The 16,011-nt window shown below is 32.2% G+C and overlaps 6 protein-coding genes across 6 annotated transcripts; 4 read left to right on the top strand and 2 right to left on the bottom strand.

Annotated features, from left to right (window-relative positions):
• The first annotated feature begins 906 nt into the window (after positions 1-906).
• Positions 907-2,007, top strand: LOC116350354. Its single transcript, XM_031782124.1, has 2 exons — positions 907-1,024; positions 1,108-2,007. Exon 2 carries the CDS (start codon positions 1,206-1,208, stop codon positions 1,878-1,880), a length of 675 nt encoding a protein of 224 aa, XP_031637984.1. The 5' UTR covers positions 907-1,024; positions 1,108-1,205; the 3' UTR covers positions 1,881-2,007.
• Positions 2,008-2,165: 158 nt separating this feature from the next.
• On the top strand, positions 2,166-3,464 carry LOC116350353. The gene is made up of 2 exons (XM_031782123.1): positions 2,166-2,291; positions 2,520-3,464. The coding sequence occupies exons 1-2, from the start codon at positions 2,205-2,207 to the stop codon at positions 3,291-3,293; spliced, it is 861 nt and encodes a 286-aa protein (XP_031637983.1). The 5' UTR covers positions 2,166-2,204; the 3' UTR covers positions 3,294-3,464.
• Positions 3,465-3,754: 290 nt separating this feature from the next.
• On the bottom strand, positions 3,755-4,426 carry LOC116350294 (carbonic anhydrase 1-like). Its single transcript, XM_031782049.1, has 3 exons — positions 4,329-4,426; positions 4,064-4,263; positions 3,755-4,008 (listed from the first exon to the last, which is right to left on the bottom strand). Exons 1-3 carry the CDS (start codon positions 4,424-4,426, stop codon positions 3,755-3,757), a joined length of 552 nt encoding a protein of 183 aa, XP_031637909.1.
• A 221-nt stretch (positions 4,427-4,647) lies between these two features.
• LOC116350400 lies at positions 4,648-5,463 on the bottom strand. Its single transcript, XM_031782190.1, has 4 exons — positions 5,414-5,463; positions 5,261-5,334; positions 5,106-5,207; positions 4,648-5,034 (listed from the first exon to the last, which is right to left on the bottom strand). The coding sequence occupies exons 1-4, from the start codon at positions 5,442-5,444 to the stop codon at positions 4,816-4,818; spliced, it is 426 nt and encodes a 141-aa protein (XP_031638050.1). The 5' UTR covers positions 5,445-5,463; the 3' UTR covers positions 4,648-4,815.
• A 6,547-nt stretch (positions 5,464-12,010) lies between these two features.
• LOC116350418 lies at positions 12,011-13,591 on the top strand. The gene is made up of 2 exons (XM_031782212.1): positions 12,011-12,788; positions 12,923-13,591. The coding sequence occupies exons 1-2, from the start codon at positions 12,232-12,234 to the stop codon at positions 13,482-13,484; spliced, it is 1,119 nt and encodes a 372-aa protein (XP_031638072.1). The 5' UTR covers positions 12,011-12,231; the 3' UTR covers positions 13,485-13,591.
• On the top strand, positions 13,494-15,530 carry LOC116350293. Its single transcript, XM_031782048.1, has 5 exons — positions 13,494-13,524; positions 13,590-14,204; positions 14,293-15,082; positions 15,195-15,312; positions 15,416-15,530. Exons 1-3 carry the CDS (start codon positions 13,494-13,496, stop codon positions 14,397-14,399), a joined length of 753 nt encoding a protein of 250 aa, XP_031637908.1. The 3' UTR covers positions 14,400-15,082; positions 15,195-15,312; positions 15,416-15,530.
• Positions 15,531-16,011: the final 481 nt, after the last annotated feature.

Genomic DNA, 16,011 nt, shown 5'->3' with positions numbered 1-16,011 from the left:
CCATAGCTGGGAAGGCAGGGGGAGGGGGGATTACCCCCCTGAGACATCAAATTTTTGCGTTAACCCTTTACAAAATTCATGATTTTGGATAGAGTTTTTCTCATTTTGCTAAGGTTTTTGGATCATAGCTAAAAATTTAGCCCCCCAATCCCCCCTGATTTTCTCAGTCTGCCCAGCTATGTATAACTCCCTAAAGCTACACAGACATCACACAGAAAGAAAAAATGTGGTATTTTTAATTCAAGTTTAGTAGATTTAATATAAAATCAACCAACAACGAATTAAGTTTACGAGTACCATTTTTGACATCTCTGATGGTCATTTCTCAAAAGAGACTATTAGTTGAACAAGTTTTACCAATTGCTTCATTACATTTATGGGCTAGCGTCATCTGTGGTTTCGAAAAGTTGGTAAAAGATGAATCTACCAAAATTGAATTAAAATACCACATTTTTTCTCTCTGTGCAGACAGTCTATATTTATCAATATCACCAAATCAGTCATTCTGCGCTGTGTACTAATAGTCGTCATAAAGGATGTCAGATATAATACACATAGAGAGACTTTCTGCTTAGTTTCAAACATTAGACTAGTTCAAAAAAGATTTGAACATTTTTTATACACCGAACATTCGAAAATCCAAGAAATGTCCATTGATTCGTGCTGAATAGTCTCGACCCGACTGCAAAAAGCGAATAAAATAAAAGAAACATCTTTTTTTCTACAAATATTCGGTAATCAGTGGATGGAATTGCCATAAACAATTTTTTTGAGCTAGCCTAGTATTTCGTCATTTATTTAGTTGGGAATTCCAAACAATTTTCAAAGCTAAATGTGAAAATTGTCTTTTACACGACTGTAGAAAATAGCGAAAAACATATGCGACAATAATTGCGTATAAAACGTTTTGCGTTACCGAGTTTTTATCAAAATCATTTTCTCATTCAGGTGGATTATTCAAGTGAAAAAAAAAATGAAGTCGTTTTCTCTGTTAACCTTTTCATTGCTTTTGGTTTTTGTTCAGGTATGTAAAGTCTTTCAATATAAATAATAAGTAACAATAATAATTTCAGAAGCTTCAAATTTCCCTTATATTCTCTTATCAAGGTCATAAATTGTGACTCTGTTACATTCGAGCAAGTAGTACAGAGTTTCATTGCTCACTCAAAGGCCAAAAAATTAAATTGAAGTCGACTTTAAGTTTCATGACCGATATATCCGAAAAAGCAGCCAATGTAAAAACTGAATATCGATCAGTGGCCCCATTCATTACAAAAGATATGAAACTAAAAGTGTTGGCAAAGGTTCCAAAAGAGATGCAAATTGACGGAAAAAATGCTCGAAGATTTTTATCGAGAGAAATCACCTCAATTAATTCCATACGAATGATAAACATCACGAAATTGAATGAAGAGATAATTACTGGATTGAATTTTAATTCGCCCAGTGACTATGATAATGAATTTCGTGAACCATTTGATGCTTCATTCAATAGCTGGAATGAGACACCAGTTAAAAAGGCCGATCTGCAGAGAGTTGAAAAACATTTGAAAGTTATGCTAGCTCAACATGCAAAATTGGAAGAGAGATTTGATAGAGTAGTGTCAACAATAGCCAATTTAATATTTCGAGCGAACGCAGTTCAAACCATTGACTGTGAAATAAGCTTCGATGACATTATCGATGCAACTGACACCGAAGTAATAACATCTATTATTAATGATAGGCTACTTGCGAAACTTAATGAAATGACGCAAAAACAATCGGAATTATCAGTTCAACTAGAAGACCTGAAATCCATTATAAGCAGATATAACATTCAACGTACTATTTGGGCAAGGTTTATTATTGGAACGGAGAAAACTCCGAGATCAGCTTAAAAAGAATGACACGTATTGATGAATTCACTGAAAGTTCTTAGTTCAATTAAAAGTAAAAAAATGGATATTTGTTTTTAAATTCAAAACGAAAACCCAAAATAAATATTCGCCTACTGTTTTCAACAAACTCAATTTATAATTTACTAGAACAGATGAACAGATAATAAATACCAAATAAAAAATTATTATAAAAACCCAATAAAAAAATAATTATAAATAGTTTTATAATTTCAAACATTCTTTCTAACAAACGTATTCTTTCAGAGCACGTTTGTTAGATTCATCGTACAATTTGTGTAAATATAAAAGACGTTGTGTTGATTGATGGCGTATCAGTTCAATTGTATTGTTCAAGACAAAATGAAGATCTTTCTATTTCTCACATTTTCATCGCTTCTGCTACTCGTTCAGGTATTAGTTTAAGTTAAAATAACCCTAATTTCACCTTTTTGCTAACTTCGATCACCCGATTGAAAATCACCTCAAAAGTCGGCTATCATTAATCATAGTTAAGGTCGATAAGTTCGCAAAATGACTGACCGAAATGAACAAAAATTGAAAAAAATGTCGTGTTTTTTGATAAAAAAGTTTTTTTGCTCATTTTTTAAATTAAACAATGTTTATCTTCCATTTATCCAGATTAACTGTGAACCTGTAACATTCGAGAATGTTGCAGACAGTTTTCGTGACAAGATAAAAGCGACTAAAATCAAATGGGTCCCAAACATAGATTTCATGCTTAAAATTTACGAAAGAAAGCCGAATACATCCGATCTTAACCTCCAAGACATGATACCATTTTTGTCGGAAGAACAGAGAGAACTATATTTATCGAATGTTCCCAATAGGATGGAAGTACAAGGAATGCCTGCCCGAACTTTCATATCAAAACAAATCAGTGAAATTAACTTTATGCAAATGAAAACCTTCAGGAAATTACATGATGCGATAATCACCGGACTGAATTTTGATTCACCCAGTGAATATGATAACGAATTTCGTGAGCCATTTGATGCTTCATTCAATGAGTGGAACGTCAAGCCTTTCAAAAAGCCAGACGCTGAACTGTTTAAAAAATCCTGGCCCACAATGACCGCACAATATGATCGATTGAAAAGGAAGTTTGACAATGTTGTGAAAAATGTTGCTCTTTTAAGACAACAGGCGAACGGACCACAAATCGTTAACTGCAGATTAAGTTTCGCTAAAATGAAAATTAATACTGACCCTGATGATGTAACATCAATTATTAACGATGAGCTACTCGAACAACTGAATGAAATGAAGCAAAAACAGTCAGAATTAGCAATTCAACTACAAGAACTGAAATCCATTATAAGCAGATATAACATTCAACGTACTATTTGGGCAAGGTTTTTAATTGGAACGGAGAAAACTCCACGATTAGCTTGACGTCATTCTCAAATTCTTTCCATCGTGTTAAACGAAATTCTTGATGATTATAACAGACATTCAATTCGTGTTCAATTGTGAAAATAAATAAATAAATAAAAACAAATTTCGTCTTATTCCAATAAAGAGTACTTTTCTAGGTACTTTTTGTTCGAAGTAAAACACACACAATTTTTTTCGTATTTTACACGAAATGATGTTTCCAAGGTCATACAAGTAAAATAGAGCTTGTTTACATACAAGTAAAATACATTTTGAATGACGTCAATTCCGTCTAAGTTCTTGCGAGTTGCAGACAAATGATTTCACGTTTTTATTCAAATGGACGTTATTGTGATGCGATGTTTCTGGTGAAGTTTTGTTTGTTTTGGATTTTTTTTTTTGGAATATTTTTTCAATGCGTATTCCATTTGTTTTACTTTTAATTCGCATCCTTAAAATGTCATTTCCGAGTCAAGGTTTCACGGTTTTCCTGCGAAAATGACCGTTAGTCGTTTATGTGGTGTTTGCAGTTGGCGACGATTCTTCGTGATTTGATGTATATTATCAGCTGCACGGAGCTTACGAAAAGCGGCTATCTGTTGTTTTGACACGTGAATCGGTTTGCGATAGATAATCCAAGTGACCGCCTCACTGTACGGCGGTGTTGTTAATGATCCATGATACATAAAATAATGCTTGTCTAACTCCTGCGTCGACATCCATTTCAAACAGTCTAAATAGAAAATCTCACATAAATCGTTACCTTTCATGCAATGATCTTGACTAACCTGCCGCCAAAAACGATTTCGCGTGCAATTCTCGAGCGTTCGGAATTTGATCAGTGATTTTGGCAAACATTTTATTTTTCTTGTCACCTTTTGCTTGAATAAAAAAAGCAACTACAACTAGACCATCTCTGTGATTCGCAGCCGTATCGAAATCACCATACTTCGAATTAAAATGGACCAAATGAATTTCACCCGAAAAACTTTCACATCCAAAAAACACGAATCAGTCTATATGAAACTAGAAAATATGATTGATTTGACTCACATTTTGCCATCGATTACATGCTCTGAACCATGATCATCTTTTTCGCCCCAATGCAAGTGCATTTGTTCAAAAATGAAGCCGAATATTGCGTTAAACATATATTTTTCTACATGCTACGACAACGCCATCTCTGTTTCCCCATGTGTGTAGAGTATGTTCAATTGTTCAATATTGACAAATCATTCAAACGGGTCAATTTTGTACCGCAAAAATAGCTGTCATCGTGAAAATATGTCAACAATATTATTCATTGAAATTTTTGAAATTGACTGTACCGTGTTTATTTTTTAAAACAATTTTCAAATGCATATTTCTGTAAATCTCATTTCAAAGTTTTAAAATATTTGTACAATTCTGCATAAATAATATATTAAATTTTTTAAACTGAAAGGAAATTTTCAGCATAGAAACAGCTTCTGCTGCAAGACCAAAGATGTCGTTTTCGGGGGAGATTCGTGTGACGTTTTCATATAAAACATATAGCGCATTACTCGGTTACAAAAATGTAAACTTCACCGGAATTCAAGAGGCCGCCGCTTATAAAGGGTCGTTCATGTCGACCTTGAAATGTTATCTTCGCAGAGGATCCAGTATCTTCGATGAATGCTTCACCTTCTCGTTCCCAATGACCATGGAATTTTAACGGTTCGAAATCACGCTTCACAAATTTTGACTTGTGCAACGAGAGCGCGATCGGCGACTGAACCTTTTTTGGAAAGAGAGACCCAATTCTTTATATATTTGAATAGTTTGATAGTTTTGCTTCGTGAAACGTACAGTTATCCAATCATTTTCATCATTCAAACTGTCTTTTGCATTGATTCTCGCATGGTACGTTGACTCCGATTCATTTTCTTTCGTTCCATTTGACTTGTGTTTCTGAAAATACGGCGTTGAGTTTTGTTTTTTGGCACAAATTCAGATTTACTCACCAAATGTCGAAAAACTTTCAAATTTTTTATGGCATCGAGCAAACCAGCATCCACCGACACCACAATCAATGCCGCTGAAGTGAAAATCAATTTCAAAATCAGTATTTGAAATATTGTATTTTGGTGGTAAAATCAAGTCATTTGTTAACATACCTAATAATATGGTGACAATTTTTATGTTCATTTCCTCCAAGGTTCAATTCACTTCTGTTCCAAGTTCAACACTGAGCTGAACTATTTATTCGATAAACAAAATGTGCAATTTGCAATTTTAATTTTATTTTTGATTCTGAATGTCGTTTTATGAAATTATAATGAAACATTTCCATTGACGGTAATGTAGGAAGCTATTTGCATAAAAAATACGCAAGAATTTCATACAGTTCGCCTCAAGAATTGATGTTTTGGAAAAGTCACAAAGTCATTCTCGAGAGTCAAGCGCAATAAGGGCACACTATATAAACGCCATCTATTAATAACCGACTAACTACGAAGCCTGATAATGCCCGTAACTAACAACACCTCTAATGCGTATTCCGAGTACTAATCGAAGTTTGTGACAATATGGCCGTCACAGTTTGGCAAAATCATAATGAATCGATTAAACTGCGTTAAAATGTTAAATTAAAACAGTAGAAATACATATTAATTTTTTACATTTTTGAAAATTTTTTGTTTTTTAATTTTGTAGAATTTTCTGTCCACAATATTCAAAAATATTAATTCAATAAAAATGAATTAGTTGACATAAACTCACTTTTGTGTCACAATCGTGATAAACCGATTAAATAATTATTAAAACAGTAGAAATAAAAATATTTTCATTTTTTACATTTTTAAAAATAAGAATTCTTTGTTTTGTTTTGTAGTTTCCGGCAGTTTCGTGAGATTTACTGCACAATATTCAAAAATATTAAATTAATAAAAAATGAAGTGGTTGACATAACCTCACTTTCGTTTAAGTAATTATTTGATCGGTTTATCACGATTGTGACACAAAAGTGAGGCTATGTCAACCAATTCATTTTTATTAATTTAATATTTTTGAATATTGTGTACAGAAAATCTCAAAAAATTAAAAAAACAAAAGATTTTTTATTTTCAAAAATGTAAAAAATTAATATGTATTTCTACTGTTTTAATTTAACATTTTAACGCAGTTTAATCGATTCATTATGATTTTGCCAAACTGTGACGGCCATATTGTCACAAACTTCGATTAGTACTCGGAATACGCATTAGAGGTGTTGTTAGTTACAAGGTTTATATAGGAAATCCTATACCATGATCGGGCTTCGAAGTCAACAGAGTAACACATACAGTCAGTCTATGTATTTCGGATAGATATCCATCCGAGATATTTTAGAATATCTGGATATTCAACGCAACTGCACAGTGCCAGAGCTGTTTGCATCGCAAATAGAATCTACGGTAGGTCGCTACGTATATGTGTATCAACTTGATACTATCAAGTGCCGCACGTACACAGTCACACTTTGTCTGTATTTTTCGTGTAGCGACATAACGTAGGTTATATGTGAGACGCACACAGCTCTGGCCCTGTGCAGTTGCGTTAAATATCCAGATATTCTAAAATATCTCGGATGGATATCTATCCAAAATACATAGACTGCATACAGTATTAAATGCCGCTCATCGCACAAACATACTCTCAACTCATATTTGGGACACGACAGTAGTAAACGTTACGTCTTTGCTGAGCACTGTAATTCACATACACAAGTACATCGAAGACATATTATTTCATTTCACTTTATTTTATATTTTTATTTGACTTTTCTTCGGTTTCATTTTCAATTAAATATCACAATTGTTACAAATTAATTTACTTTTTTTTACTTTAGAATTGATTATCATAATTGATGATATTAGTTAAAGAAATCTACTTTCACTTGATGCCCGAAACGCATACCATAGAATAGAATAAACAAAATGAACAAGGCCACACTGTACGGATGGCTCATAAATGGAATGTGTGACAAATTTGGGCCACAAATACTTTTAGTACTAGCACGTATTTCTTTCAAATCAACGTTTAAAATCAACTTTTGAAATTGGTGTTGTGAAACAAAGTTCAGAGCGCACCAACATTTACCAACGTTGTGACATAGTCAATCGGCTAAACACACATTTTGCATAGGAAAAATCAACATGATTGCAACCATTTACGACAAATGTGTCACTCTCGTCCTACGAGGTCTAAATATGTTTACTACGGTTTGTATGTTCATGTAACAGTATAATTCATAATCACATTTTCTTTTGCTTTTATTTCTTTGCTCATCTAACAAACGAAAACGGAGTTATCGTGTGCGTCTTCATCTCTCTATCTATATATTCTCATTCTCGTTGTCTCTCCATTTTAAGTAACACTTTATATACATCTCATTTATTCTTTGATTCTCTGTGACAATTTTATTCCACAGTCTGTCGATTGTATTATTTATGAACTTGTAGTTTTCGTACCTAATTTCTGTTTTTATATAGAACATTTGCATTACTCTGATTTGTACTAATCGTTTTGAAATTTACAAAAAACATATGCAAACCCATAGTAATGCATTGAAACCAACTAATTAAATTCATTTGCAAACATAGGAAGAAAACTTCTTTCTACCAACCGAAATAATGGATAGTTTGTAAGTCACAAAAACATTTATTTTAGACTTTATTATTATCACTATAATTTTTTTTATAGATACGATCAATGCAACACATTATTTATCATTTCAAGTGAAATAAAATGAAGAACTTAAACTAAAAAAACTCACTTTAATGGTGATTTGCAACAAAATTTCGTGAAACTAATAAAAATTTGTTCTTTTGATTCTCACGTTAGTTTACAGATTTCCTCCAATGGAATCTTATTTCCAATCTAATTTCGGAGCAAACAATGACAATTATTAGCTTTCAAAATGATAAACTGTAGACTGACATGTAGATTGTGTACATAGGATTGATTTGAAGTTTCATATATGCACACACTAATGAATTTACACACACGAACACAAACGCATATTCGGTACAATGTCACAAACTAGCACACAATATAATAAGAAAAAAAAATCTACCAGTAATTCCCATCGAATTTAGTTTAATGAATTCTATTTTAAACAATGAAAGCAAAAATTTCTTTTTATTTCTTCAAATTAAATTATCAAAATTATTCCTACCCAATCACAATATCGTAACATCAGGGGTATGAAAAATCGATTTGGATATGTGTGCGAGCAAAGTAAATGTTTATGTAATAGTGTAATTTTGACGTTGAAGTTGTCGTGGCAAAAATTTTCTGATTGTACAGCATGCTACAGTAACAAAAAAACTCATACTTTTTCGTGTATTCGGTACAAACCTTACAAATATGCTTGGTTCGATCAATATAGACTAATCGTAACAATGTATTAGTCGATTAAAAATGTATTCTGCTTGTCATTCTACTGACACTTTGCTACGTGTGAGTGCGTGTGGGTGAAAATATTTATTCTTTTTCTTACAAACAATAGTTTCTAAATAATAATGCTATATATATATATTGAAGTCATTTGTTATTTGCTTGTTAATTATGGCTGATTTGGCACTATTATTTGTTTTATAATGCACTTTAATGTGTTTGGATGAGGAGTAAAATTGAAGCTCGTTATATGAACATTTGTTTTGAACATACTTCCTTAAATGATAATAAACATTAAAAGTGACATTCAATTTTGCTTGTATGGACAAATATGTTTTACTTTAGAAACTACATCAAAAACGACGTCTACAACCAAACTATTACAGTTGGTGTCATTCAATTCATTCAAATTCGTTAATGCATAAATCGAACGAGAAAAAGAAATATCAATTTCATAACACTGATTGAGTCTTTGAAATATTCTTCATTAACAAACACACTTTTTGGTTGTGGCTTTCATACTTTATTTAAAAAAAGAATGTATATCTGACCAAATAAATACACGAAGTTTTGTGTGAGACACGAAATATTATTTCCAAGAATTAAAGTAAAAAAAATTCACTAAAATTCAAAAAAAAAAATTGCCTTTTAGGTTTGGCAGTTTAGTATTTTTGTTTTGTTAATAGTAAACTTTTGTCTAATATTAAAAGTAAACATAATATATTTTCTTTCAATGCACATCTACTAAATAATCTAAATAAAAAACTTCGGAATGTAAATTAAATAAAAATAACATATAAACGATAATCTAGAACCGCATGAAGATAATGCAGATGAATATAGTTTGTTTACTAAAATCTTGGTCCTTTTTAAAATAAGTTTGTTCTAATGCCACCATTTGAAAACATGTCATCACAAAAATATCAACCAATAAGAACTACAAAAGATATTATTTACATCATAATAAACTTTAACTGGAAATGTTTCCGCACGTAGCACATGATGCATATAAATTGAAAAAAAAAAGAGGTCGGAAACAATTTATTTTCCTATAAACTTCAATTTAACTGAATATGTTAGGTAAATGCGATAAATTGTAGCATTTGAATTAACCTATAAAATCCTTGGCGTGTGCCTTCAAATGACTTTTTGATAATCGATATTCCACCATTCAAATGATTTGAATTATTAAATTAAAGAAACTTATTAACTTTCAATACTCACATCATGATAGAATTTCTACAGTAGTTCACATGAAACCATAAACAGTTTTCATTTCAATGTTACAAAATGAGCAATATTATGCACCTTACAAAAAATTTCGCATTTCTCTACAATAACAAAATTCAAAGTTTTTATTCACTATTTCAGGTGTTAAAGATTATTAAGAGCTATGAACCGATTTTTTTCAACCGATTTTTTTGTTTTTGTCTTTTTACATTGAAAGAGAATAACTTTTTTTCTTTCACATAAAAATGGCCGTCGTTTATGTGATCGTTTGTATTGAATGTACCTTAAGAAGAAGTGAAATCGTCGAATAAAAAACAATACATACACACTTATATTATGTCTTATTATTAACAGCGTGATAATAAATGTATTGAATGCATACAAACAGTTAGTAGAAAAAACTTACGTACTGCTTATTTTTCGTTTGAGTGTACAACGTATTTTACGAACCTTGTTGTATTTACTGTACACACTACTGTTCAAAGTGATACACATACATGTACGTATTCATGCACTGAAACAGCCAAATACTTAAAGTAGCGTGGTCTGTATGTGTTGTATTTAAATGTGTTTGTTCCGTATGTGAATGAAATATAAAAATTTGCATATGTCAAATTCGGAACGTCGGCAAATGAAAACAAATATCGAAGATGGATGAAAATGATTGTAAGAAATCATTTATAACAATATATGCTCTATTCATATTAAATTATTTTTATATAAAAATGTAAAATTCTGACCAACTTTAAATCAACAATTTTTCATGTACACGAATGTCACATTCACTCTTTTATTTCGTTAACATTTCACTCATCTTATGTCAGTCATCGATAACTTCAAAAATGGGATTTTCCCCAATTTTTTTTTTTTACAAAATACATACCAGTACCGAACTAGTTATATATTTTGTAGTCTCCCACCAAATATTTTTCTTTTTATATGATAAATTAAAATCGTACCAATATTAGTTCCAATTTCCTATATAATCACTCAACTTGTATTAATATTTGAGTATGTATTTTGAACAACTACACTATTATATCGGTGGTATTAATATTTAGTATTTTGGGATTTTCAGCTACGATTAATCCAAAAGGACTAAAAAGTAATCCAATGGGATCATTTTATATTTTTTAACTTGAGTTCAATAAACACTTTTTTGTTGTTTGTAAAAAAATATCTCAAAATGAATCTTCCTTTGGAACACTGTTTCATATTGTATTGACATTTACATGAAACTTCAAATGCTTGTCATTGTCATTCGATTGCAAACATAACCTTTCACGGTCTTATGTTTATTGTGTAAATCACGTGCACCGTTGTCGAAAAAACTAAATTTTGTTTCTGTTGGAATTTCGATTAGTTTGTTTATTAGAATATAATTCTCAATAGAATCCTTTTTTCCATCGCTTCTGTGCAATTTATTAGATTTCTGATAAAATGTTTTATAGCTAGTGAAAACAAAGTAAAGAATTGATTAGCGAATGGTTTTCAATAGAATTTTGGGTCGGTTCGCATCAATATCAACATTCCATGTCACAACCGCTTTTGTGTGCTCAGTGATTTTTTTTCAAAAGGGTAACATGGCAAACATTTTGCAAAATTTTCAAAATCCATCAGAATCTTGAACAACCGAAACACTATCGTAAAATGCGTGTTGACGAAAGATTAATTCTTGCTTAGTTGACGAATGATTTTCAATAAGATTCTTTTGCATCGAATATCAACATAAATTCCGTATCACACCTTTGGGAGTGTAATTTAGCGAACATTTTGTCAGCATTTGAAATCGGAGTGCAGAATTATGAAATTGTATTTATGCAAGAGTGAAATGAACGCATTGATATTTGTTTATTGTGAACCCGTTCGATCACATGAATCGGTGATTGTATATTTTGATAAATTTTTAGAGGCCTGTTTTTAAAATACCAGGAACCTATAAATTCATCATACATTGCTAAATCAACCGATTTTTGAGTATAATTAATAAATTTATTTGATGGCATGCATAGTCTATGATAGTCATTGTAGTTTTTGATAAATATAACAGTGGCCTGAATATTTTTAAACCGGCACTTTTATATTTATCAAAATATATTTTGATTATTCATCAATATTTCGAGGTATAAATATCGGTGGAGATTCCAATACGTTAACAGTTGCTAAAAATGAGCGGTCGCAAACGGAATCACGAATCGGCGTTTAAGCCACGAAAGAAGATAAAAATTAAAGAACACCAAACAATTAAAAGAAGTGCTCGAAAAGGTTTAAAAGTGAATCTGCCCATTAACACTGGAAAATTTGCTCAGTTGATTGACGTATACGTATGACAGGGTGCTACATATTGGGTGCACTGAATTTGCATTATTTCACCAGTGATCATTTCAAGCGCAGTACAGACGAGCAAATCGAAGCATTCTATACTCAATTCGTCGACAAAAATTTATTTCGAGATTGGTTTTACGGCGTTCAGTTCATTGAGCATGCATTTAACGACGCCAGAGAAAGCGGGTACAGGTTGTGTTACGGCATTTGGTACTTTTGCCAAAAATACGGTGTTCGAGCTCCAGTAATTGAAGGATTCGGGAATGTAGTTGAATACGCAGTACAAATGTTTTATACAAATTACAAAAATAATATTTGTATGCACGCTCACTCACGCATCCGAAAGTTTTTCACACATCAAAACGCGAGCAAAGCACAAATTGATGACACCATGGATTTCTTATTCAAGCGAAACTCCAACTGTGTGCCAGACCTGAATTTGATGTGGGAACTGGAAAATACATTAAAGCCAATCCGATTCGACGATGGGAAAGGGTACTTTTTTGCTATGGAAAGCAATTGGTTCAAATACATACCAATATTCCTGAATTTGCAACAGTGAGTTTTCGTTCATTTATTATTGTGAATCAAACGATTGTATTTTTTATGCGATTTCTTTCCATTTTGAAAATTCTACAAATATCACACGAGTAATTTTATCAATTTATTTTTTGGAAAATATACAAAAATAGGTACATTCGCAATCATGAACGTGAACGAAAGGCCACATTGAAGCGAGGTGAACGAACCGAGCTTCGTGAATACAGACATTTCACCGTGGTACCAACGTCATCGTTCGAAAGATATTACATTCGAATTGATCGTAGAGTGTTTTATCGCATGTTGAGACAGATAGAATGTCCACATCGATTATTTCGCAATAAAAACGGCGGCCCAAAACAGGAGAAAGACATCAAAAGTAAAGAATGGGATGTATTATGGCGTCTGTATTTCGACATCGATAGCATCGAAAGAGAACTGAGAAACAAAAATGATGGCCATGCAACAATAAAATTCGACAGCTCCATTCAAACAGATGGTGTCGGTATGTCATTTTTGATGGAACGAACAAAATTCATCATTGAAAAAGACGATGAAGAGCGTATGAAAGAGACACAAGAGATGCTTCTGAAAAGCCAACAAGTGTATGGTCTCGATCCTGGACTACGTTTGGTCATTGGTGGTGTGCGCATTAACAATTTCAACGATCGAAATAATCGCACTGAAACAATCATTCGATTGACATCGGGCTAATACCAAGATATGATAAATTCATCGCGACGGAACAAATGGCGCAAAAAGCTGACAATTGAAATCGATGAAAAGATGCGTCTACATTGTTAGTCATTTGATGAGCAGCCGAAGACCATAAATCATATGCTGATCATATTTTGCGTCATTTTGAAGAAAAGTTCACAGCATACACACAGTATGAATACGCTTTGCAAGCATTTCTCCAGTACATTGACACGAATAGAGCACTTGATGCATATGCAACCAAGCTCATCGATGGTAAGCAAACGTTCATATTTGTCGGTGATCGTTTCATTGCGGCAGATTCACCAGCCCGAGGATATATTCGATCGAAGGTGCGAGATTTGTTCGAGAAGTTGAAACGTCGCCGTAAATGTACAGTGGTCGAGGTGGACGAATTTCGGACGACCAAATTATGTTCGTTGTGCTTCCGTGAACTTGAAAAACCGACAAAAAGAGGCAAAGTAAAGGAGAAATATCGCTATCTCACATGCCATGGATGCGAACCATTGTGTGGAGAAAATGTGCTTGGAAAAGCCCAAGGTCCGATTGAATCACGAAAAAGCAATCGCAAATTGACGCAGCAACGAAAACATCGTCCCCGTACTGATGGTCCACGTATGGCATCAAAATTTCGTAAATATGAAGAGAAAACTCGAATTGGGCGTACTATCACCTGGAATCGTGATGCAAATGCAGGTCGTAACATTCTCTACAAAGGTTTGTGTTTGTTAAATTGATATGCTCTCAGTTTAATATGAACAATAGACAATGAATTCGTTTTTTTTTATTCCTTACAAACAAACAGGATGGTGTGCTGTTATGAATATAGAGCTACATCCAGCATTTCAACGGCATGTTGAAGAAGAAGAAGAAAATGCAGGAGGAGGAGATCCACCGCAGAGTTTGAAATAATGATTAGTTTTTTCAATTCATTTATTTGAAAATCAATTACCATTAGTTAATGTAAATTGAAATTTTCAATTTATTTTTTTCAATTCATTAAATTGAATTTTCAATTACCATTTACATTCAAATTGAGAAATGAATTGAAATTCATTTCAATTGCGTGAAGTTGCAGAGATTCTAGTTGGCTCCCATAATACTACTCTCGATTGTTTTCAATTTTTTACCGTCAATTCATTTATAATAACATTTTGAATGTAAATTAAAATGTATATATATTTAAAATTTAATATTAATATACAAATTAAAAAAATTAAAATTTGAAACTGTTTTCATTGCTGCGATTTCTTTTAAACTTATTGACACAGCAACGAGCAACCGTTATTGTTGAATGTGCGCATTCAAATATTAACCTCACTTTTGACATTAGCTATGCACAAATGCCGCATAAGGCATCAATCTCTGCAACTTCACGCAATTGAAATAAATTTCAATTCATTTATCAATTTGAATGTAAATGGTAATTGAAAATTCAATTCAATGAATTGAAAAAAATAAATTGAAAATTTCAATTTACATTAACTAATGGTAATTATAATTGAATGAATTGGCATTGAAAAATTCGAAACTCTGATCCACCGCCAGCACCACCAGCACGAGCTCGACAATCAAGACGAGCAGCATCCAATCAAGTATGTAATCATTTCAATAATTCTGCTTTGAATTTATCTAATCAATTGAAGCTACACATACTTTTAATTTACGTTCATATTTAGAAATTGATATAATCATTGTCATTTTCAGAATCAACAAACAACACAACGAACATTGCGTTCTCATCTGGATCAAGCGCGGAGCTCTCGGCCGTAAGCCCTGGGTTTTGTGCGGGATTTCAACGTGGTCCTACAATTCGCTACAATTAGTAAGTATTTAAATTTAATCCTACAGTGCTAAAATTTAATCCTTTTGGATTATTTTGATGAAAAATCCCAAATGATTAATATTTAATCCCTTCTATTTTACAGTGTACTAATAATATTTTTCGAATGATAATGGAGATGACAGCTGGAAGTGTAATGCAATAGCGATTGTGGAATTTAAAGTACACAAGCTTTCCATTCTCTTAGACTTATAAAAAAGCACTCAACAGATGGTGTTTTTGTGCCTTTTGAAATATATATATTGATTGAAGTTTTTAGAACGTAGAATTGTCTGAATAAATTGTTCATAAATGTTACAATTTACAAATCTCATATCGTTTCATTGAATTTTCTTTTATGTCTTTTTTTTAAAGTAAAACACATATTATTTTACAAAATATCAACTCTGGTACATCCGCTTAAAACTCGCCAGTCAGCTTAAAAGTTCATACAATACCATTTGTTTGGCGGGATGTGGGTGATATTTTTTATAATTTAAAAGTAATTTATTTCATTATCGTTCAAAATTAAATTAGCCGATGATAATTATTTTCGATTAAACACAACAAATTGCGACCAAAATAAGTTAATTTACTTGAATATAAGCAGTCAATGTAGCGGAATTGTGGAAATTGCGGTGATAATATATCTTGTGTGAAGAACAAAGCTCCGCCTATTTATAAACATAGCAACTCCTTGGA

The sequence above is a fragment of the Contarinia nasturtii genome, unplaced genomic scaffold, assembly GCF_009176525.2.
Source record: "Contarinia nasturtii isolate CC-2019 unplaced genomic scaffold, AAFC_CNas_1.1 Cnas_scaffold_4084, whole genome shotgun sequence".
Classification (NCBI taxonomy): Eukaryota; Metazoa; Arthropoda; class Insecta; order Diptera; family Cecidomyiidae; genus Contarinia; species Contarinia nasturtii.
Note: the sequence above shows the minus strand (reverse complement) of the source record. Positions and strands in the feature narration are given on the sequence as shown.